The sequence below is a fragment of the Panthera uncia genome, chromosome D2 (genome assembly GCF_023721935.1).
Source record: "Panthera uncia isolate 11264 chromosome D2, Puncia_PCG_1.0, whole genome shotgun sequence".
NCBI classification, from domain to species: Eukaryota; Metazoa; Chordata; class Mammalia; order Carnivora; family Felidae; genus Panthera; species Panthera uncia.
In genome coordinates, this window is record NC_064818.1 from 42,546,542 (window position 1) to 42,571,985 (window position 25,444).

Consider the following 25,444-nt stretch of genomic DNA (forward strand, 5'->3'; position numbering starts at 1 on the left):
GATACAGACATATAGGTATATAATGATAGATCCCTAAATAAGGCCCTTAAATATTGGTACAAAGAGATAAGACCCAAAATGAAATAAATAAACTAAAATGGAACATTAAAAATATTCAAATATGTAATCCAAAAGAAAGCAAGAAAGGGGGCACAAAATACCAACATATAAAGAAAATAAAACAAATAACAAAATTGTAGACATAAATGCAACTCTATCGATAATTAGCTAAGATGGTAATGGTCTGAACAGATCTTGACAGGGTGGACAAAAAGGAGCACCTTACTATGAGCTCCCTATAGAAGTCATAATTTAAACATAAATGCTAGACAGATTGAAAGTAAATAGGTGGATAATGGCAAAACTTATTAAGTTTTATGGAATGTAGCCAAAGCACTGCTTATGGAGAAATGTGTAGTTTTTAAGCTTACATTAGAGAAAGACTAAAGATACAAAATTAGTAACCTGTTTCCATCCTTAATTAGAGAAAAAAAAGAGCAAATTAAATCCAAAAAAACAAAAAAGAAGGGGAATAATAAAGTTGAGAGAAGCAATCATTGAATTTGAAAACAGAAGAACAATAGAGAAAAATCAATGAAATCAAAAGCTGGCTTTTGAAAAAATCAGTAAGACTGATAAAACTAGTAAGACTGACCAAGAAATAATGACACAAATCACCAATATCCCCAGTGAAAATGAGACATCACTACAGACTTTAAAATGATAAGGAAATATGGGGTGCTTGGGTGGCTCAGTCAGTTGAGCATCTGACTTTGGCTCAGGTCATGATCTCACAGCTCGTGAGTTCAAGCCCCATGTCGGGCTCTGTGCCAACAGCTCAGAGCCTGGAGCCTGCTTTGGATTCTGTGTCTCCTTCTTTCTCTCTGTCCCTCTTCCATTCACTCTGTCTCTGTCTCAAAAATAAATAAAACATTTAAAAATTTGTTACATAAAATAAAATAAAATAAAATAAAATAAAATAAAATAATAAGGAAAAAACAACTTATATGATTAAGGACCAGTTCCTTAAAAGACATAAACTATCATAATCCCTCATGAAGAAATAGATAACCAGAATATCCCAAATATATATTAAATGCATAAAATTTATAATTAAAAACCTTTCAAAAAAGAAAATTTCAGGCATAGATGATTTCATTGATGAAATCTACCCAACACTTCAGGAAGAAATAATGGCTACTTTATACAGTCTTTTCCAGAAAATGGAGGGAGCACTTGTGGGTGTATGACACAAAAATATTCGTTGTACAAACTGAATAGTAATAGCTTGTAGGGTTTTAAAATACATGCAGATCAACAGTTATGAGAGAGAAAATAATATTTTAAAAGTAAACCACTCAAGGCAAAAAAGGAAGAGAAAACAAAGAATATGAAGTATGTGGATCAAACAGAAAATGAATAAGAAAATGATGACCATAAACCCAAACAGATTAGCCATTACTTGGAATGTAAACAGACAAAATAGCATCAATCAAAAGTCGAGAATTGTACTGTACCGAGAAGGGGATTAATAGCTTTAAAAGAAAAGAAGAAAAACAAAATTAAGTTATGTAACCAAACATATCAAGAAGCCATTGAAAAGAATAACAAATCATAGTAAAATAAATACAACTAAAAGCCCTGGACATTATGTAAGAGGCAACCAAAGGAGACCTTTGAGAGATAGGAAGCAGACAGCAAATGGGTCAGGGACCTTAGGACTGGAAGCACACAGTGGCAGAGTGTCTTATGGCCCCCAATCACCAGAAGAAAACATCTCAGGCCTGGAATTGGAAACTTCCAATCTAGCCTGAGGAGGCTAATTCTTCCCCAGTCAGTCCAGCCCAGAAGCACTGGCCTGGGAAATCCCTCAGGAGCTTCTCCAGCAACAAATGGCCCAGCCTATGAAATGCTTCTCTTCCACATCAGCCTGAGTCTCTGGTGACCCATCATGAGACACCTGGGCAGTTGGGCAATCACCAACAGGGGTGATTCCACCACTACAAGTGCCCAATCCACTAGGCCTCATTGTCTCCATAGGTCTGAGAATCCCCATCTCACTGACAGTCACCAGGTAGCATTAACAGGGTGAATCCTGCCATAATCAGGGCTCAGCCAGGGAAGTGCCCTCTATTCCCCAGAGGCAGGGTGATCTGACCACAAATGCCCAGGCTTGGGAAGTGGTCTTCACCTTCATAGGCCAGAGACTCCCTTCCTTTAACAAGAGGTAGCAGGTGACCCATCCTAGAGAAAACGCATTCACTCTCTCAGGAAGCCTGAAGAGGGAACAACAGAAACCCCCGAAGCACCAGATAAACTAAGCCAACCAAAATAACATCAGCACTTAAAATTAAGTAGTCATTGGAAACACAGCAGACAAAAGTAGGACAGACTTATGTGCTAAAACTAAAGAGGGTAACTCCCTACTAAAATAAAAGATTTAAATAGAACACAGCCTCCTAAGAAAATTACCACAATGTTCGGAATATAGTAAAAAAAAAAATTACCCATCATACCAAGAACCAGCCAAATAACAATTTGGATGAGAAAAGACAATCAACCAATGCTAAGACCAAGATGATCAGATGTTTGAATTATCTGATAAGGATTTTAAAGGTCACCATAAAAATGTTGCAACATGCAATTACAAAGTCTTTTGAAACAAATGAAAAAAAAAAGTAGAAAATCTCAGTAAAGGGAGTATAAAACAGAACAAAATGGAAGTCATGCAACTGAAAAAATACAATAACAAAAATTTAAAAACTCACTGGGTTGAATCAATCATAGAATTTAAATGGCAGGATATAGAATTGGCAACTAGAGAACAGAGCAACGAAATTTATCCAACATGAGTGGCAGAGAGAAAATAGACTGAGAAAGAGATGAATAGGACCTCAGCTAGGGACTTGAGGGACAAAAGACCTAACCTTCATTCCACTGAAATCCTGGAAGGAGAAAAACAAAAAAAGAAAGAAAGAGTATTGTTAGCAATTTCCTGAATTTCATGAAAGACATATAAACATACAGCCTCAAGAACATAGGAATGCAAACAGGATAAATTCAAAGAAATCCACATCAAGACACCTCATGAGAAGACTTCTGAAAATCAAAGATGAAAAAAAAAATCTTTAAAGCATCTAGAGAGAAACTATCTAGAAGAAAACCAATTTCAATGACAGTGCATTCTCCTCTGAAACCATGGAGACTAGTAGAAAATGGTACAACACTTCTCCACGTATCACTTCTCCAGAGGAAAAATAAGAACTCTCAACCACAAATTCTGTATCTGGCAAAACTATCCTTCAGGGATGAAGAAGAAATAAAGACATGATCATATGAAGGGAAACTAAAAGAATGTGCAGCTAGCAGACCCTTAAGATTGCCAAAGGACATTTATTAAACAAAAAGGAAAGGATAAAATAATTCTTGGAGCATCAGAAATACAAAAAAGAACAGCAAAGAGCAGAAATGAGTATACACATACCATAGACCGTCCTCTTCCTAAGTTTTATAAACCATATTTGATGATTAAGACATAAAATATAACACCCTCTGCTACTCAAGACAGTGATATTTGAAAGTGAAGAAGGGAGAAGGGATGTAAATGAAAGGAAGATTTCCAGACATCACTTGAAATGACAAAATGCTGATATGAGTAGACTGTCACATGCGCGCATGTGCGCACACGTACAAATGAAACTGAGGAAGTCTGAAACTGAATCAGATTCATGAACTGTATCAATGTCAATATCATGGCTGCTTTGCTGTACATGAGTATTACAAGATGTTACCACTGGGAGAAACTTAATAAAGGGTACACTTGATCTCTATATTTCTCTATATTATTTCTTATAATTGAATGCTAATTATGTTAATCTCAAAATAAAAGTTTAATTTAAAGAAGAATATTCTGAGAAGAATGAGAAATCAGAAGGTACCAAACTTTCCAAATATTGGAACATATTATAAAATATGAACATATTATAAAATAATAATCCAAACAGCAAGGTATAGGATTGATATAGAAAAAGAAAAATCATAGGGGCGCCTGGGTGGCGCAGTCGGTTAAGCGTCCGACTTCAGCCAGGTCACGATCTCGCGGTCCGTGAGTTCGAGCCCCGCGTCAGGCTCCGGGCTGATGGCTCGGAGCCTGGAGCCTGTTTCCGATTCTGTGTCTCCCTCTCTCTCTGCCCCTCCCCCGTTCATGCTCTGTCTCTCTCTGTCCCAAAAATAAATAAAAAATGTTGAAAAAAAAAAATTTAAAAAAAAAAAAAAAAAGAAAAAGAAAAATCATAAACAGCATCCAAAAGGGAAAAAAATCTATATGATTTACTATATTTACAGGAAAAAGGAAAAATATAAATTTTATAATTATCTTAGTAGATGTAAAAGAGCCTTTGACTGAATTAATACCCCTTTCTTTTTTTTTTAATTTTTTAACGTTTATTCATTTTTTCATAGAGAGAGATAGAGGGTGAGTGGGGGAGGGGCAGAGAGAGAGGGAGACACAGAATCTGAAACAGGCTCCAGGCTCCGAACTGACAGCACAGAGCACGACGCGGGGCTTGAACTCACAGACCGTGAGATCATGACCTGAGCTGAAGTCGGGCGCCCAACCAACTGAGCCAACCAGGTGCCCCTTAATACTCCTTTCTTGATAAAACTGTTAGCAAACCAGAAACTCAGGGGAATTTTCTCAATCTTAAAACAAACACCTACTAAAAATGTGCAGCAAATATAATGTAAAATTGTGCATTATAAAAAGCTGTCCTCTGAGACCAAGAACAGGATAAGAATGCCCACTATCCCTACATTTATTCATCTTGAATTAAAGACCCTAAGTAGTGTGATAAGGTAACAGGAAGGAATAAAGCTATAAAAATGGGAAAGAAAAAATAAAATTCTCATTTTTCATATATGATGTGACTATGTATACACAAAATCTTAAGAATCTGTAAGTAAACTATTGGAATAAATCTGAATACTTCACTAGAAGCAAGTTTAATATACAAAACCAATATTTCTATATACATACAACAAACAAGTAGAAAAATAAGTTTGATTATATACTATCTACAATACAATCACAAATATTAATATGGGGTGGGGATCAAACAAAAATTATTCAAGATCTCTACAGTACAAAACTACAAAACTTTCCTGAGGGAAATTAAAAATCTAAATAAATTGAGGGGTATAGTATGTTCACGAACTGGATCACTCACTCAATATTTGTAAGATGTTAACTCTCTAAGGTGATCCAGAGTCCATGCAATCTCACTGAAAATCCCAGATTTTTGTGGGGTGCCTGGGTGGCTCAGTTGACTGAGCATCCAACTCTTGACTTTGGCCCACATCATGATCTTATGGTTTGTGAGACTGAGCCCTGCATCAGGCTGACATTATTTCTTTAATATATCTTGCCTCCAAAACACACCATACACAGAGACTGATTCCAGATGTAATGGAGATACAAAGGAGAAGTGTAAAACAAAACATTTAGAAGAAAATATAGGATGACAGCTTCATGTTCTTAAATAGGTATACATCTTTTAAACAGCACACCAAATGTAGTAAACAAATAGGGAAAAAATAGTCAACTAGATAAATGAAACCACATTAAAATTCAGAATTTCTGTTCATTAAAAGATGTCATTAAGAGCATTAAAGAGGCAAGGCACAGCATGTGAGAAAACAATTCCAATATATATAAAGGACAACATATCTAGTTCACCTACAAATCACTAAGAAAAAGGCTGAAAACCAAGTTTTTAAAAAAATGCATGAAAGACCTGAACAGGCATCTCACAAAGGAGATCTCCAAATGACCAATAAACACTTGAGAAGAAGCTCAACATCATTAATCATCATGGAAATGAAATAACCCCAGTGAGAAACCATTACCTACCCAGCAGAATGGCTAACATGTGAAGGACTAACAATCCACGTTAGTTCACTGAGGGTGAGTGAAGGACAGATGACGCTCTTAGGAAAAACCCATAGGTATGTAAGCTGAAAACAAGCATTTTAGAAAAGTATTTAGCAGTATTTGTTAATCACACACATACTTTCTGACCTAGTAATTCCATGCTCAGGTATATATACCCAACAGAAAGACATATATAATGCATCTAAAGACAAAACCATGCACTTAAGAATGTATGTTCCCCAAAAACATGCATCTAAGAATATTTAAAGTGGGATTGTTGGTAATAGAAAAATCTGGAAACAGCTCAAGTGCCTTCAACAACAGAATAAAGTATGAAATAGTCACAAAAGGTATATTATACATCAATATATATTAATTATGTCTTTTTATTTTCTGTGTTTCTGATGCTTTGCTATCCAGGGTCCTGCTAATCCTTAGAGAGACAGCCCCTTCTAGGACTAGCCAATTCCCAGTGACAGTAAATGACTCTCTTGCAGGGGTGCCTTTCATATGCAAACTAACCAATCCAGAGCCTGTCTCACCACCCCCAACCACCTGCTTTATGGAGCATTTTCACTCTGGGCTACTATTCCTTTGCCCTCATCCTAGGGTGAAATATCAGACAACTCAGAGCAGCCCCTACATCCCAGAGCCTGTTGAAACTAATGTCATTTCAAACCCAATACTGACTCTGCTTACCCTGTCTCACTATTCCTGCAAAAACCACCATAAAGGCTCTTGTCCACATTTTCCCCCACGCCCTTTGCCTCCTGACTGACTCTGGTGCTTCCCTTTGTAGCCCTGTGTGGTGTGACATTTGGCCACCTCCAGGGAACTGTTAACAAACTATCTTTTCAACAGTAGGCATCTCTTGATCTGGTGTCCTCACCATACTTGATTAACAATAAAACCTACATTTAAAAAAAATTTTTTTAATGTTTATTCATTTTCGAGAGACAGAGACAGAGTGTGAACGGGAGAGGGGCAGAGAGAGAGGGAGACACAGAATCTGAAGCAGGCTCCAGGCTTCAAGCTGTCAGCACAGAGCCTGATGCGGGGCTCGAACTCATGAACTGCGAGATCATGATCAGATATTTAACCGACTGAGCCACTCAGGTGCCCCAAAACCTACATTTTAAAATACAGTAAGAATGAATAGACTAAAAGTACATACAATAATAATAATGAAACTCACAAATGTGACATTGAGCAAAAGAAGGCAGTTACAAAAGAGTATGGTGTGCATTAGATGTCAATAGTATTTCCGCTGGTGGATGTAGTGACAAGAAGGAGGCACAAGGGTTATGCTGTAGTCACTGACGATGTTCTGTTTCTTGATGGGGATGCAGACATGCATGAGAATGTTCATTTTTTGAAAACACACTGTGATTTACTCATGATTTAGGCACTTTGCTATACGAGTGTTACATGTCAGTTTACATTAGGAAAACGACTAAGATTCAGCCACAATTATATTCAGAATAAAATAGAATGCATTCCAAAACGGGAAAGAACAAATTATCTGATACCTCGTGGAATAAGTTTAAAAATCAACAATAAGACAAACACTAGGCAGCAGGGAGACGCGAAGAAAAACAAATCAATTAATTAGAGAAACATAAAATACAACAAAATTGATTAAACAAATTAGACCTAGTTCTTTGAAAAAGATCAATAAAGAAATTCTGTCTAGTCTAACCAAGAAATAAAGGGAGACAACACAAATACACAACAGTAGCAATGAAAACAGAAATATTTCAACATATAGATACTTTCTAAATTATTGCAAATATTATACAGAGTTTTAGTAATGAATTTGAAAACACCAGTGTTATACAAGATTTTCTGTAAAGTAGACTACTAAAAATTACTCAAAGAAATGTAGAAATCAGGAAAGAGAATTTCCAAAACATCAGAGTAATAGCTCTAAGACCAACAACCAGCCCAGGTAACTTTAGGAGTTAAATGCTTTCCAACTTTACAGAGCTCTGTCCCTCTAAGTGCAAAAGAGTGAACGATTCTCTACCCATGTTATGCAGGGAGTACAAGCCTAACACAAGTTGAACACAAGCATCTGAGAGGGAAACTATAGGTCAATGTCACATATCCATGTAGGTGGAAAATCTCAATAGCAATAACAAAAAAGCAAAACCATCACTATATAAAAATGGGTAGCCAGGCTCAACTCCTGGGAGAGGTTTCCTCATTTATAAAAAGGAAACAACACACACAAAAAAATGACCCTCTTCTTCCACTTGCTACTGTCTCTCTGGGTATGACAGCTGGAACTACCACAGCCATCCTGAAATTATGAAGAAAGCTCAGACTACACCCTGGGGACAGGCAAGCAGAAAGATGAAAAAGACCCAAGCCTTTGATCTGGGCACAGAACGTCTGCCTTGGCCAACTCTGGAGCTACCCTAGCACCAGTTCTCTTTTTATGTGAGATAATAAGTCTTCCTTATTGTATAATCCACAGGAGATGAGCATTCTGTTACCTGCAGACAAGTGCATTCTAAAAGTATACAAAGATTAATTATATTGAGCCTGAGAGGGGAAAAAAGGGAGAAAAGAGTCTAAGAATGTTTTAAAAGTCAATGGTGAGATATGGCAAACTTAGCAGAGCACATGATAAATGTGATGTTCAAGTCAACAGGGAAAGGAAGGATTCCTGAATAGTAGGAACCAACACTGAATAACGTAAAAGTTAGGTCATCACATCACAATTTATCCCAAATCAATCCCAAGTAGATGGCAGATTACACGGAAATAAAATCAAACCGTAAAAATACTAGAAGAAAGTATGGGTGAATAGTATCTACTCTGTGAATTGGGTACGACTTTCTAAAAAATACCAATACATAAACTGTTAAATGTCTCTGTGTGAAATTATGTTCTTCAGAGGCAAACAGTTAATGGGAAGAAAATATTTGACACAAATAACTATCAATTCCCTTCTGAAAGACTGGTTATAGGAACTGACAAGAAAAACTTCATCCCCAATATAAAACAACAAAGGATCTAAGGTGTAATTTACAAAATATGAAATACAACTGACCAATGACTATATTTTTAAGTGCACAATTCCATAAGAAATGGAAATTTATCAACATTATTTTTACATGCTGCTATCAAATTGGCAAAAATGTTTAATATATCACTCAATGTTTTAAGCATAGGATCCAACAGAAACTTCCATATACCACTAGTGGATGTGAAAATTATTAAATCTTTCTATAATCAATTTGAAAATAGGTATCAACTATATAAAGAACTTTAAAAAATTATTACCCTTGGTTTGGTAATTCCCTTCCTTAAGAAGTAGAAGGACATAAATATAGATGCAATAAAATTGCATATATTTTGGAAGTCCATTCCAACATTATTCCATAGTATTATGATATAAATGCCTAAACATTCACCGTATAGGAAGACAAAATAAGTGATGGCTCCTTGTAAGCTGAGAAATGTGTTTCCATTAAAAATCATAGTAAAGAAGAGTGAAAGCAATGAGAAAATGCTTCCAATATAGCATGAAGTGGGAAAGTCAGGATATAAAATGTATGTACAATAAACAGCAATTTGATCAATATACACATCACTTTCTCTATCGCTATGAACAGAGCAAGGGAAAAAAAGAAAAGAAAAGAAAAAAGAAGGCAAAAGCACCAGAAATGCCAGCAGTATTTATTCCTCAATTCAGAGATCATGGCTGACTTTTATATTCTTCTTTTCATTTATCTGTATTTTCTAATCATTCTACCCTAAATGAGCATGTATTGATGCTATCTTCAAAATGAAGTGATACATGTACTTAAAATGAAATACTTAATTGTATCTTTTCCTTATCCCTTTACTCGGATCAAGCTGCAGGGTTTGTTTTGGTTCTCAGCTCTATCAAAAGTGGTTCTGCACAAGGGTTCGGAACGGTTGACATTTTACTCGGGAAATATGCTGCAAGAATGCTAATCCATGACGAGACTGAAGTTTATTTCCCTTCTGTGCACAGCTGGGAGCCTCTATCAGAGCAGCTTCATAGACACACTGCACAATACTCTGGCTGGATTCTCCCAGCCCCACCACTGCCCATCTCTCTTTCCTCACTGCTCAATCTACGATGTAGCTCCTGGTACCAGCTGCTGGAGCCGCCAGGTAAAGGATTCCACCTGTGCTCTAAGAGGCAGTCTCTACTTCATCACTAGAGCTATCCTGTCTACTGGCTGCTGCCTCTTCCACCTGGCCTCACTGCTTAGAACTTCTGAACCCTGAGAATGTGGGACGATTTGTTAACACAGTGTGGCAGACCTGGGCAAGAATGTTAATGATGCATGTTCAAACCCCTGGAGGGCTGGGGTCCTAAGGCATGGCGATCACTACATGATGAGCAATTATGACTCTGAATTATCAGCAGTCACGGACCCTCCCAGGGACATGATATCAAGGAGGGCATTTGATTCCTGTCCAAAGCCAGCTTTCATGAAGAATGGAAATTGACAGAGAAAACGGAAGAAGCATCTTAAACTGGTTAAAGGAGAATGAAGGCCTCCTATTTCCTCGGGTAATTACTGGAATGAGGAGGCTGAGCCAAAGGCATTGGTGGAACTTCAGCAGGCTCTAGACCAACAGGAAAGGGCTCTGAGGCCCTAATGCTGGCTCTGGAGGTGGTGGGTAGGGTGGGGTGACAGGAGGATGGGGTGGAAAGTAGAGTGAGGGGGTCATGGAACCGCATTGTCCTGAGTTCAGAAAAAATGCCCCAGATCTTCTGCTACAATCACCCTCAGGTAATCTGCCCTCCAGCCCCAGCACAGTCACATGATTGCTGGTGCTACATAACTGAGTCTTTCCAGTCTCTGGGCCTCAGTTTCCCAAGAGGAGCTGCTCAAAACACCACAGAGATACTGGGGATGGGAAAGATGGTGCAGGGGAGCTCAGGGTCCCCTACCCCAATTCCCTATCTATGGCAACCACTCCATGTCTGCTTCTACAACTATTTAATGTATTTGGGTTCCAAGAAGATTCTGTGGAACAGATTTTCTAGGACCAAAGTAAAGCTTGAAAACACTGGACTAAATTCTTTCTCAGTCTCTTGGCTCTCTGTCACAAGGAACAGAAACAGCCCATTCTCTCTCATCACACCAGAGTATTCTTTGTCCTGGAATGCCAACACATACAGCAAACTCATAGGCTTTCCTGATGCTTTCTGCCCACCTTCCCACCCTCCTGGCCAAGGAGACAGGCCAGCCTCCACGAAGCCAGTGAATCAGGTGGATAGCGCCCATGGGAAATGAAGTTCAAAGGGCCTTCGGGCAGCTGGCAGTTTCCCTAGGGTGTCACTGCAGCAGGGACTCTTGTGTTAGTGGAAGGAAATGTGTCTCCCACATCAGTATCATTGGGATGGAAAAGGGTGGAGATCCTCAGCAATCATGTCACAGAAAAATGTTTCTGCAAGGCTGTAGCTTGTGTCATACTTGTGGGAAAAAAAGACACCCACGTTTTCCTTCTTCCTTTAATCACACCAAAACAGTTCTAAAAACAAAATTTCATCAGAGGCCAAGTTCTCAGCACACTCTCCTTCATGGTCTTTATATAAGGAGTAGATATCTGGTCCCATGCATGGAAGGGGGAACGGTCAGTGCCGGTCACACAGAGCCCTCCTCCTGTCTCTGGCCTCAGGCTTTGGGTATAGCCCAGGGAGCTTCAAGGTGGAAGGCCACGTTCTTTTTTTTTTTTTTTAAGTTCATTTATTTTGAGAGAGACAGAGACAACATGAATGGGGGAGGGGCAGAGAGCAAGGGAAAGAGAGATGCCAAGCAGGCTCCACACTGTCTGCACAGAGTCCGACATAGGGCTTGATCCCATGAACCGTGGGAGTATGACCCAAACCGAGACCAAGAGTCAGATGCTTAACCAACTGAGCCACCCAGACACCCCATGGAAGGCCATGTTCTAAGCCTGCCTAGAAGTGTCTGCTCTTTTGGGGTCTGGGATAGAATGCTCGGAGATGGGGTGTGGCCCCACCTGCCAGAAGTTGATGGCCCACACCACACAGGAGAGTACTCACTGCCCAGCGCTGTATCAGGGTCATTACACCAACTGACCCCCTGATTCGACCAGGAGACCTGTATTATCTGCACCTCCCATCTGAGAAAATGAAGGTTCAGAGAAGGGAAGTGGCTGCAAAAACTCAGGAGAAGCAGATCCAGGAGTGACACAAAGGCCCCCAAGTCAGTGAGACAACATATGTGTAAGGCACCTATGTTCATAGTAGGTGTTCAATAGTCCCTGCTCTGTTCCCTCCTGTCCTATGCTAACCAACTTTCCATACCCCAACCTTTGGTAACTTCCTGACAGGTGGTTTCCCACAATCCCACCCAGTTCATGTCATAAGCTAAGGACATTTGCCTGAGTAAGCCTGTGCGTGGGACTCTCCTTTGCAGATTTCTGTCTGAACAAAGAGAAAGCCAAGTAGAAATCTGTGGAGCTCTGATAGTAACAAGCATGCACCTCCAGGTAAAATGCCAGGCCAAGTCCTGTGGGAGCCTGATGTGACTTTCCAGCAAAGCCTGCTCCCCATGGGGTTGCTTGGTGATCACCCATGCCAGACAGCTCCAAGCCGAACACAGAGATGATTGATAGTTTGCCGGGAGTTACACAGCAGGCTCGTGACATAGACCTTTGATTTTGCCATCCAGCACTCCCTCAACAAGAATGCACTTCCTGGATGAGATAATTTAATTAGTATTTGTCCAGCACCCTGCAGCGAAAGGCAATCACCTACCCCTTCCATCCTCTGAAGGGCTGAGTAATCCACAGTCTCTTGATGCCATTTAATCTAAAACGTCTGGGTGACTCACCCTCCCTGAGATTTCCCTCCAGAGTATTTACCTTAAGAAAACATCCATTTGTTCCCTAATTTAAACAATTCCTCTTGGTTTAAATCTTAAAGAAGCTACTTGGTTTTTGTTTTTGTGCCCGTGTTTGTTTGTTTGCTACAGTTATTTTTAAAGTTATAAATACATATGCGTATTTATATATACCTATATACTTGTATATACATATGTACATATAGGTATACATATATAATTAAGATATATTTATTATAATAACAGCTTATAGAATATATAAGATATAGAATTTATATAAATATAAGTAGAGAGAGAGAATAGAATATATACATATATTGAGATAAGCACCATTTTTGCAGAAAACCCCTGACCCTGCTCTAACATGACAGCATCTAGCAGTCAGCCCAATTGGCTCCTGTAACCATTCTGAATTGGGTGTGGCCAAAGAGATGCAGTTGAGGGGGGCTCCTCAGAGGTGCCCCTGCTTCCTTAGAATGAATGATCTCTGCCTTTGTGTGTTTCAGGACCCTAACCCTCAAATCTGCTCTCCACCCTAAACTTTACTTTTAGGTCACACCAATTTCCCAGCCCTACCCTTCACAGCTCTGTCTTCTACCAGGAACCATAGCCCAGAGCTGCCTTCAAATGCTGCCCTAAGCCTAAGCACTCTGCCCCAGTCCCCTTGCCTTGCTTCATCCTGAAACCTCCCAGACCTTGTTTGAATGCACCCTGGGCCTGAATAACAAACATTTGCTATGGTAAATCCCATTCCCCACTTTCCAGATAACTTCTCCTTAGCAGAGATAAGCTGCCAGGCAGACAGATAACAACTGGGATATGCAGTTATTAAGGTCAGATTTTAAAATGACAAAAGGATACATTTTAAAATAAAGCCCACTTGAAAATCAGCTTCCCTTCCAACTCAATTACATTCAGGCCTCCTGCTCTCCGAAGCTCCTTAGACTGAGAGATTCCAGCTCCCATTGGCTTCGGGGGTATTGAAGGAGAGTTGCCATGGCAACATGGAAGGCCCAGACACCTGAAACAGGAAGTGGAGGACACGGTGCCTCTGGGTCTCTCAGGCACCTGGAGCTGCCAGTGTGGCCCTATGAGGCAGGGGCCCCCACAGCCAATGTTCCCACCTACTGTGGGACCTTGTTGAAGCTAAGCTAAAAGAAGGGTGATGGGGACAGCAAGGGAGCCAGCAGGCAGGGCCTGAGTGTCTCCAGCCTCTCAGGACCACGGGGATGAAGGCACGTATGGTAGCAGATGTGAATAGTCGCTTCAGCAGGTAGCTACACTCTGCAAGACCGTGTTGTAACAGAGTGACTAAAAGGGCTCCCTGATGCTGGTTTCTCCTCACCAGGTGGAAGTCCTAACACAAGCCAACTTCTGTTGCCATCATGACTGACCCAGACCAATGCTGACCACCCATCCCTGGCCCCAACCAAGCCTCACAGCTTTGGGCATCCCTAGTAGACATCACAAGCCACCCCTGATGCCCTTGACATTCCACATCACACCTTGGTCCTCCATGGTCATCACACCATAGTAGCCAACTCACTTTACGATGGCACAAACAAACCTCTGAGCTCGAAAATATCATCAAACCATGTTTGTCACTGTTGCACCATGACCAATTATTGAACCTCTTATTATTTAAATGACCAACCTATGACCCTACCTTCTGTCATAAGATGGGCTGAAACCCCCCAACTCCCACATCACATATGGACCCCCAGCCATCCCAGTCTCTTGGTGGTGACAACCATCCCCGGCATGTCCTCTAGCCCTTACACCCTCCACCATTCCATACATGTATCCTTCTACCTGCTCCTCAAGGACCAGAGCCAAAGAATCCCCTCACCCAGATTCTCAATATCCCAACAGCACGTTAGCCTTTCCTGCTCCTCCACCACCCCCAGCTAATGCTGGAGGCCAGGCTAGAGGGCTCATTGCCAAGGGTTTATCCTGCCCTGAAGACAGCTCACTATGCCCTATTCATCTTTTGGGCACTAATTAGTAGAGATGTCCTCCTTTCAAGTGTATAGAAATATATGTGTGTGTGACTATATGAGCCTGTGCCCGAGTGTATGCCAACTAGTTAATGGCCCAACAAACACTGGGCCTTCTATGAGGACCATTCCTAGGAGTGCATCTAAGCCAGCTGGGTGACCTGGCCCTGGGCAGCCAGCCACAGGCCTTTACCTGCAACCCCATCATCAGCCTCACACTGGCTCACAATGACCACATCTGAAGTTCTTGGATAACTGTTCCAATAACTTTCTTGCTACATTGACTTCTTGGTCCTAATACCTACCAGGCTCTTGACTTCACAAGCCTCCCCTTAACTTTGGGGTTCCAACTCTGAGGAAAGGCTACCTTCCTCACCCCCAAGTCTTCAGCCCTGAAAATCTCCCATAGGAGGAGAGAGAAAAAGGCAAAGTATCACCAGAAAGAGACCCCAGGCCAGCCACTTGCATTAGCACCAAATAAAGTAGACTAACCCCACCCTGAGCTATGTGGCTTGTCTGCCTCTCCCATCTCCCTCCACTGGGCTCCACTGCTCCCTGCTTCCCACACTCCTTGTGGCTCATTTTTCTGTTCTTAGATCTGGGGGGGAACTGGCCGTAACCGCAGACTCCTGCCTCAGCCACAGTTACGCCTGTCCCTGCGGTTGGGCTAATTTTGGCCACTCTGGGGAAAATACATTGTCCCTTCCAGCCTCAGCCTAGGCCTGCATGGTTGGCCATCCAGGGCCAAGCAGTGAGACCAGGTGGTGCCAGGGGCCCTGCTGTACTCAGAGACTGTATTAGCAGAACTTCCTGGCTGAAAACTACTCTTAGCCTTCTCCACACTGTGCCCCATAAACACCAGCATCAATGGCAGCATCATCAGAGAGAGACAGGAAGAGGGGATTTTTGTGCTGGTTAACACCTGCTCAGAACACAGAGCCAGGGACCCAGCCACAGGAGGAGAGGGAGAAGGGTGCCCTGATGCTTACCTTCCGCATGTCTTTGCCAAAGGTCTCACTATAGGTTGTGCCGAGGATTTCAAACTGGACGTAGGGATTCGAGCTGTCCTCCCGAAACTCCATCACCCCTGTGAGGCCAGTGATGTGGCCCTGCAGGAGAGAAGGAAAACCCATTGAGGAAAATGTGGATGGAAGGGATAGAGTCCCAAAGACAAAGAAGGGAAGGAAGTAGTCACCAAGAAGGGGACAATCAAGATCTCGAGGAAGCACCAGACAGGCTATAAATGAGGACCGGGCTGCTAGCAGTCCTATAGCCGCAGAGCAAGATTGACACTTCCTAGACCGCTGCTCACAGGGGAAATCCCTAAGGCTTGCACTTGACATTCATGTGGTCAGTATGATTAGAGCACATGCTCTGTGCCACATATCGTGCTTGCTATATAGGTCAAAAAGTGACAGTTCTGTCTCCACCCTCCTGGAGCTCACAGTCTTCCCGTGCATCCTGCTCCATGGGTCACCTTAGCCTGAGCCAAAAGAAAAGTCAAAGGTCAACAGAGCCTTTGGGCAGCAAAGCATGAGCACTAGAGGCCAACACCAGCTCAAGTCCTGGTTTTGCCACCTGTGTCACCTTGGGCAAGCCATCTCCCATCATCTCCAGCCTGAAGTTATTTAGATCCACATCACAGGGCCTGCAAGGGCCAAAGGATAAAATGTGTACAAAGCACGGTGTCTGGCACAGACTGGCTGTGGTGGGTGTGAAAGCCCTGCCCCCTTCTCAGGCCATTCAGTGGGTTCTGTAGAAGCAGGTGGCAGAGGGGCTGAGGGAGCCTATGGCAAACCCCCTCTCCCTTCAACCCCCCCTCCCTAGGGTGGCAGTTCCATCCAGCCTTGTTCTCCCATAGACCATGAGCTGGGAGAGTCCCAGATCCTGAGCTGGCCAAAGAGGGGCCCCAGCTCTGGCTCAGGCTGCAATAGATTCAACCAACACCAGAATACGTTCACTGCTATTGACAGTACACACAATTTATTGTGACTACAATTCCTAGCACTATAGATTTCCCTAAATGCTCTTTTGAAGCCTCTGAAAGCCAATTCACTCTAACAAGTCTTCTATGGATTACCTAATTCACTTCAAATTCAGCCTTCCAACTTGGTGTCATGCCTGAGTGTGTGCGACAGGTCATAAATGCAGAACACATGTGCATACACACGAACACACACAAGCTAAAGTCTTAGCGATCAGCACGTGTACTGCATACTGAGACAGCCTCTCTTATGAATAGTGGCCACCTGCATGGTAGGGTATCTGGCTCACAGGAGCTGGGCAGTTGCCTCCATTGGTTGCTTAAGCAACTCTAAAGTCCAATCTCCTTGTAGAAAACAGAGAAAACAATAATAATAAATCTATGAAGCCCAACTCACCAGCCCTAAATGCTGGGAAAGGAAGAGTGGCAAGGAGGGAGGTCTGTGGGGGGCCTGCAGGGACAACCACACAAAGAGCTCAGTTTCAGACCACCTGCTCAAGGGTGTGTGTGTGTGTGTGTGTGTGTGTGTGTGTGTCTGCACACATGTGCATGCAAGGAAGGACCTGTCTTCAGCCTTAGCCCAATGGGTGTCCCCTTACACACACCTTTTTGATCGTGTCCAGCATGGACCTTCCTCCATTCCATGGCTTGGTAGACTTGCGTATACAGTTCAGGCTCGCCATGCTATGCCACTTCCGGTCCTCCAGCTTCCGGTGGAAGGCATTGGCCAGCATCAGGACACTGTCATACAGGTAGAGGTTGGAGATCTGCAAACACAAAGGCAGTGAAACCCTTTTCACTGATGCATTTTCAGAGAAGGGGAGCAGCAGAGGCCTTGGGTGATCCAGGATGCCAACACTAACAAGTGGTGCCAGTATCTATACCACAATCCTCTAGCTTCTAGTTGTTCATTCAAAAACCTTGGGGCACCTGGGTGGCTCAGTTCGTTAAGCAACCAACCTTGGCTCAGGTCATGATCTCGCAGTTCGTGAGTTCAAGCCCCATGTCGGGCTCTGTGCTGACAGCTCAGAGCCTGGAGCCTGCTTCTGATTCTGTGTCTCCCTCTCTCTCTGTCCCTCTCCCATTCACACTCTGTCTCTGTCTCAAAAATAAATAAACGTTAAAAAAAATTTTTAAACAAAAAAACCAAAAACCTGGCCAGGCACTGGAGTCTTAAGCAGAATAAGAACTAGCCCTGATTCAGGAACTAGAGTGGGAAGTGGATCTGTACATCATGAGAACCAGCATGGTCATCACCATGGTTGAGACTTGCATCCAGGCTTTGTGCAAGACTGGAATGGGGCATCCTGCTCACATAACACAGGATGGAGGGAAGGATAGACAGAAAGCTTGGTCTAGAAGGATTAGTAGGATAAAGGGTAGAGAGCATTACAGGGAGGCAGAATTATGCAAAGACATGAAGGTACAAAGGAGTGGGGTCAGATAGGGCAGGGTTCACCAGCAGTGATCAGATATGAAAGATTTTAGACTTTGTGGACCTTATAGTCTCTTTTGCAATGCTCAGCTCTGCTCTTACTGCAGAAAAGCAGCCAAAGACAGTATGTAACAAAGGATGTGCCAATAAATCTTTATTTTAAAAAATAGGCAGTAAGCTGGATTGAGCTGAAGACTACAGTCGGCCAAGCCTTGGGGTAGAGGGATTGAAAACAGTGCCAAATATCTGTATTAATGGGTACAGTAGAGATGAAGTGGGATCAAGGGGGAGGTAGGGATCAGGGATCTAGCCATGTTGAGCCTCATGGGCCATGCTAAGGAGTAACAACATAGGTGACTTTAGGGAGAAGGATGCCATTGGTGGGATCTGTGCCCAGAAATCAGATATGTGCCTTGGAAAGCCTGCTCTGATCCCCAGATAGGCCTGGGGTCAATGATGGCCTGAGTGACACTGGCAGCTTGTGGTTATAGAATATCTGAGGACACAGAGCCTGCTCTGCAGTGGCATCACTGCCAGCCAGGGGATACGTTTGGGAATTTCAACTGTGCACATATGAGAACTATCCCTCTGCTTAGCTGCTAAGTAGAGATGGCTCATAGAAGAAACAAAGCCCATCTCAGAGCTCTTGAGAGCATGATTGCAAGGGAAAAGCTGGTCCACTGGTGAGGAGAGCTGTACAAGAGCCCTGGTATCCAGGGATGGGACAGGTCCAGCTCATCCTCCTGACTACAGTTCAAGACCCTGATCCAGATGAATCTGAACACCAGCACCTGCCTTCTCAGGGGCCCATCAAGAGTCCTCTGTAGGGTGGAAGGCAGCCCTGTTCTCAGATGTTACCTGCACACTATCACTCTCCTCCAAGGGAGGTGTCATGAAGCACAAAGGTAGGAGAGTCAGGGGAGGGCATGGGTAGGAGGTAATGTCCACCCTTGTTCAGGTGTGTGGTCCCTCCTGGGTAACTGGTGCACAAACAACCATCAGCCAAAGTGGGTCAAGGGGATGATTCTCTGCACACCTAAGCAGCAAGGTGTCTGCTAAAAATATTTCAGAAAAACAAAATCACTGGATATAAATAGGAAAATGTGTCAACCTCTTAGGACTCCTGGGAGAATCAAATAAGATCCTTGGTCTGCAGGACGAACCCCTGCTGCCCTCCAACTTTACCCCTCACCACTCCCCAGTATGGCCCTCACACCCCAGTATCTACATGTCTTATTCTCCACCTGCAGTTTCTTTCCTCACCTGTCTTGGACTGGGTGCTCCCAAAGCACAGCCCCAGGCAAGAGCTTGGGTAGCATGGACCGTTTTCTACAAGTGAAATCAGAGATGGGCTAAGAGAGCCGGTACTGGACATCAAAACTATCTGCTCCATCACAACTGTCCAGTAACTCATGCTAACCAACCCTCAGGGGCATTTCTGCTACACCATGTCAAGCAGAGCTATTTCTTCTGTGGGTGTCCCTGTGTCCTGCCCATTCCTACAGAGCCCTGCCTTATCCACCTTCAACCTATGTCCTTACAGTGGACACAGGGATGTATGCCACTAAGGCCTTCATAAGAAATGGGTGGAGGATGGACAGGCGATGTTGCAGATGTGGCAGGAGTGTGTCTGGGACACCTGAGCACCGCTGACTTAACCAAGGCCTCCAAGTATTTTGGTGCCTGGTGACATTTTCCGGGGCCCTGAAATACACGTGTGCTTACCTGACAGCAGAGAGAAGTCACTGCCATCACGAAGAATTGACCTCCTGCCTTACAGGCAACACCAGGGTAGAACCGTACCTCTCGATGCTCGAGCCCTGAGCAAGCATTTCCCTCCTGAGAAGGACTAACCCACTCTCTGTGCTTGTCAAATCCCCAACCCTCAGGAGCCCCTACCACTGCAAAATTATTTTTGACAAGTCCACCTCCCCTCTGGAATACAAACTCATAATGGAGATGTTGTTTTAGGCCACTTGGAACAGCACAGCCCCAGTTGTGACCCAGACCAGCACCCAAAGGAATCCCTTTTTGCCTCCAGCACTTCTATTCACAAGGAATTAAGGTACTTGACAAATGAATGAATGCAAAGAGGCTGGCAATGAAGAGGCAAAAACAGGATGTGACTCAGAAAGGCCAAAGGAAGCCCTCAGCCTTCCCACAAGTATGTCTGCTGGGAAGGATGAACACATTTTAGTTCAAAGGAACAAGCTTTCAGTTCAAAGGCTTTAGCAATGTTCTTTTCCAGATAGATATATGTATCTGGAAATATATATATATATATATATATATATATATATATATCTCAAACATGCATATATACAACTTTTATATAAATATGTATATATTCATATATAACTCGTATATAACTTTTATAAATGAAATATGTGTGTGTGTGTGTGTGTGTACATAATGTATGTATGTATACAACTTTTTTCTTACTATCTCTAAACACAGCATCCAGCACCAACCAAAGCATACAGGTGGTGTTTAATATACGTTTGATGGATGGATGGATGGATGGATGGATGGATGGATGGAAGGCTAAATGAATAGATGAATGAGGGGATGGGTAGGTGAAAGGGAGGAGGAGTGGATGGATGGAAGGATAGAGGGGGAGATGGATGGGTGGATGGATGGATGGATGGATGGATGGATGGATGGATCTCCCGCTAAGAGGATACACAATGATCTTGGTTCCCCAAAAGAGAAAACAGTAGGAAGAAGAGATTGGGCGCCTCCACTTTGACTTGGCAGAGAACCTCCTTTGTTCAAACAGCATCTTGCTTTTCATTTACAGCCTGCTCAAAATGTCTTCTCGATCCCCACTTGGAGCTCCACCTTCTCTCACTCCTGTCCCTTCTGATAAGATGCTATGTCAGTACTTCTCCCTGCTGTGGGCAGACACTAACACCCTGTGTTGATCTGTGGCCCTATCTCTGCTGTTCAACTTCAGCATCCTCACACTGAGAAGACATGTGTGGGGATGCAAAGGGAGAGCACTACCCTCACAGTCTTGTTGTCTGGAGACTGGAGACGGGACCTTTAGGGGAAAAGATCAAGAGCAGATAGCAGAAAGGCAGCCTCTGCTTGGGGCTCTGTCTGGGTCCTGATAAATATAAGGCAAGCCTTTTCTCAGGGTGGGTGGGTGGAGACCAGCATCAGGGCATGGTCACGACCAGCCCCTGAGCCAAGAGTGGTCTGGAAGGAGAGAGGCTCCCAACTGTATGAACACTCACTCAATGTCAGGTTCAAGGGGCTAACAACCCAAGCTGGGAGCCCCAGGCCACAAGGGCAGAGAAAAGGGGCCTGGTTTGAGGGAATGCTTGCCTCTTTTCCCTCACTTCTCAGGTAAGACACAGCACAGTTCATTCAGAGCAGACAGACAAGCAGAGCAGATACTGTCACTATTTAAACCCTCATCCCCTCTGGCTGGCCTAGGGACATTGCAGCACAAAAGTGACAAGGAACCAAAAAAAAAAAAAAAAAAAAAAAAGACATTTCAGGTGAAAGTAGACCTGAAAAAAAGACAGACCAAAGTTTGAGGCCAAGGGCATGGCAGAATAAAGACCTGGATGCAAAGCAAATGACCTGGGACCAGGTCAGACAATATAAAGTCAGAGGCAGACAAAAGCCACAGCCAGGCAAGGGGCCTGAGGCTGGAGCCTATGGCCTCCATTCTGAGTGGGGACAGAGCTAGAATGGAACCCAGCTGGTTCAGTTAGCCACCTTAGAGGTGTATGCCTGATCCCTCTTTCACTGCCGTATAGCACAACTCTTACTGTACTGAGTGTGCAGCTTAGCCGGGTGGCCTTGCAGGATGAGCAAGAGTTTTGGATTCATCCCAGCCTGGGCCAGCTCTGCTCACTGCTATTCCTCCTCCAGTGCATGGAGACAGCAGGTGCTCAATAAATGCTTATTGAATTAGTGAATTGAATCTCCACTTGCACTCATGCAGAGTGATGTTGAACAAGTCATTTAATGCTTAAGACTCACCTTGATGACAAGAAAATACAATGTGATCAGCAGCCCTGGAGAGGTGCACCCTGGAGGGGTGGCCCTGAATAACTCCCCTGAGAACTGCGGGATTGTAGTACTCATGCGTGCCAAGTACTGTCCTAACTTCTTTGTGTGCAGCTTTATTTTAGGAAGGAGAAGAAACAGGAAGAAATGGAAGGGGGAATACAAGACCTACACAGGCTGCTGACTTCAATGTGGATGGTCTGAGAGCTCCTCCAAGGTGCCCCATCTCTGAGCCCAGCATGAGTCTGGGACACAGAAGCCTCAGAACCACTGGGAAAAGAACTTGTATCTGCCAACACCACTCGCCCTCTTCCCCAATGCCCCTTGGCCTGAATGCTTTTCAAGGAGGAGCAGGAGTTGTATCTGGATTTGTAGCTTGTGGCTGGGAAGACTGAGCAAAGATCCCCCTGAGCATTATATCCCCAGTTCTGCCTGCACACTGCTCACCTGGACACATGTCCCTGGTCTCCTCCTGGCCCCAGCAGCCCCGTCACAGCTGCCATAGCCCCCTGGCCTGAGCCAGACCTTTCGGGTCTGCAAGGGCTGAGGCGCTGCAGAGCATCCCTTTATGGGAAAAGCCACTCCTCTGCCTCTGGGGTGTTCTGTAAAAGGTTCCAATATCGGAAGGCCCAGAGTGGGGGCCTCACTATGCCTGACTCAGGCTCCTGAAAGGGAGGTGGCTTGGCCCATTGCAGTTGAAGGTCTGACATGTGTCCTGCAGGGCTGGCTCAACCACAGGAGACCACCCAGGTATGGAGGAGAAAGAGGGAGGCAGGCAAGCAGGGCTAGAACAGGGGCAGTTCCAGCCCAGCCCTGTGGGAAGCACCATGCTCTGTACTCTGCCCTGTCACCTGTCCCTCGCCCAGGCTTAGGGGCTTCAATCCCAAGGAAGCTTCCTTATGTCCTGTCTATGTGGTCATCTCCTACAACCACAGCATGGTTCAAGTGCCCTCATTTCTCCCTGAGGAAATAGTAACTACTGGTTACCTTGTCTCCCAGCCTTGGGCCCTCCCCCACCCCTGCACAGAGTTGTCTTTCCTGGATGCACATCCTGCCCTGTCACATCTCCAAAGGCCACACCCTGGTCCTCGGCACCCTGGCGGCTATCCCCCTTTCTGACTGAATTCCCAACATTTCCCACCTCCCACCTCTAGCCTCAGACACACTGAACTCTGTCCCTGTTCTCCTGGGCCCCTGGGCTTTTGTATATGCCATTCTTCCTAACTGGTACTTGCTACGGAATAGAGATGAAACTTCCCCATTTATGCAGAGTTTGTGGGAATTAAGAGAGAGAGCATTTTTGAATGTCTAACATAGGAACTGTCACATAATCAGCGGATAAAGAGGGTTTGTGGAATTAGTGAATGCTGAATGAATAGATTTAAATCTGTTTTTAGGAAAAAGAACACCAAAGTAAAGATATACCAAGGTATTTGCAAAAAGAATGCTTCTCAGAATACGACTGATGGAGGGGGCACCTGGGTGGCTCAATCGGTTAAGCATCTGACTTTGGCTCAGATCACGATCTCACAATCCATGAGTTCGTGCCTGGAGTCAGGCTTCGTGCTGACAGCTCAGAACCAGGAGCCTGCTTCAAATGCTCTGTCTTCTCCTCTCTCTGCCCCTCCTCTGCTCACGCTCTGTCTCTCTGTCTCTCTCTCAAAAATAATAAACATTAAAAAAAAAAAGAATATCATTGATGGAGGATACAAGCCATGCTGAGAAAAGGGTATAGGAGCTCTGGACCAATATATTCCGTGGGGAAGTGTCCATCTCCAATCAGAATCTGGGGTATGCATTTCCAGGAGATGGGAGCATCCTAGCAAACTTGTATTTCCAAAGCCAATAACCTGTGCAGGAAGTGGGTCTTTGGAAGGGAAATGGGAAATGTGAGGACACATTTCTCGGAGGTAGAGGAGAGAATTTGGCCAGGAGGCCTTGATTGGGGCTTGCAGCCCTTGAGAGACCCAGGTAGGCCTCTTGGCTGCCCAATGATCAAAGACCAATCCCATGAAGCCAACTGAGGACCTTGGATATGGAAAAACAGATTTTATTCTTTTAAGAGTTGGCACCAGAATCCCCACTACATCAGTAATTATATTTTATATAGTTATATTTTATATTCCTGTGTTAGCAGGGGCAAAGGCTACCAGAAAGATTGTTAAGTTTATCTTCATGAAAAAATAAGGAGAATTTACTTTGGAGTCAAGACCCAGAGGAAGAAAATAGAGGATGGATAGAGAAGTCAGCAGGAAAGAGAGTGTGAGGTCCCGGGGTGGGGGGACAGGCAGAGAACATTCCTCAGCAGGAAAGGACTGAGGACATCACAGGCTGTCTGTGCCACTACAATGCCAATACCCTACCCTGACTCTTACCATATGTGACAGCATATTCAAGACAGATTTGTAGGCAAAGCCAGGAAAGGTGCTGGTTTCACACCTGAGTCAACCCTAATTTGAAGGCAGCCCCATGAGAAGGCTGGATGATCTGTTTACTTACATGAGTCCCCAGAAGCAGCACTAGGACCAGGAGTAATGAAAAGATAAGCCCCCCACCCCCACCCCACTCATAAAATATGCTAAGGAGACCTATACTCTTCGGATCCTATTTGGACCCTGCAGGCCAAGACTTGTGTCCACCTCCAACAGACTGGAAGAGACAGGCCCCCAAAAGACAATGGCCCCGTTGTGGAGCCAGCTGCTTGACTTCCCAGTGCTCCGTGCATGTTTCCCTGTAGTAAGTGTGAGGGTGCTCCAGCCGTGTCTCCGTTATACTCCAGGGCCCAGGGTATTTGCTGTGCAGCCACACTATCAGGGGAAGAATCATGCTTGAAAGCAAAGGAAGATGAATGGCAGGCCAGGGTCACAGCCACGCGAGCCAGCTGCATCATAACACCAGACCATTATCCACCCCACACCAAAGATAGAAACATAAGAAATGTTTTCATTAAGGAAGTCTGCATTTCCTCCAGGCTTCTAAAGAGCCCAGTTTTCTCTTCCCTCCATCATTAATCAAGCCAAGTGGACTGTTCAGGGAGACCTCACAGGGGCAAACAGCAGGAACTGACCTCCGACCAGATCCTCAGACAGGCTCTGGTCAACCAGCAAAGTCAGACAAACAGCCGGCAGAGGGTCCAGCTGGGAGGACAAGCTGACGCCCAGATGTCGCAGCTTGAGAAATCCATCTCCAGGCGAGGCCTTTCTGCCAGACTGC

The 25,444-nt window shown here is 44.0% G+C and overlaps 1 protein-coding gene across 1 annotated transcript in view; it reads right to left on the reverse strand.

Moving 5' to 3' along the window:
- Nucleotides 1–13,612: 13,612 nt before the first annotated feature.
- Nucleotides 13,613–25,444, reverse strand: part of GRID1 (glutamate ionotropic receptor delta type subunit 1) — a 63,517-nt gene continuing 51,685 nt past the window's right edge. The window contains exons 7-9 of the mRNA XM_049645993.1: nt 17,379–17,540; nt 15,779–15,898; nt 13,613–13,813 (exon numbers count right to left, since the gene is read on the reverse strand). Coding sequence (XP_049501950.1) covers nt 13,733–13,813; nt 15,779–15,898; nt 17,379–17,540 — 363 coding nt within the window. The 3' untranslated portion in view covers nt 13,613–13,732. The remainder of the gene's footprint in view (nt 13,814–15,778; nt 15,899–17,378; nt 17,541–25,444) is intronic.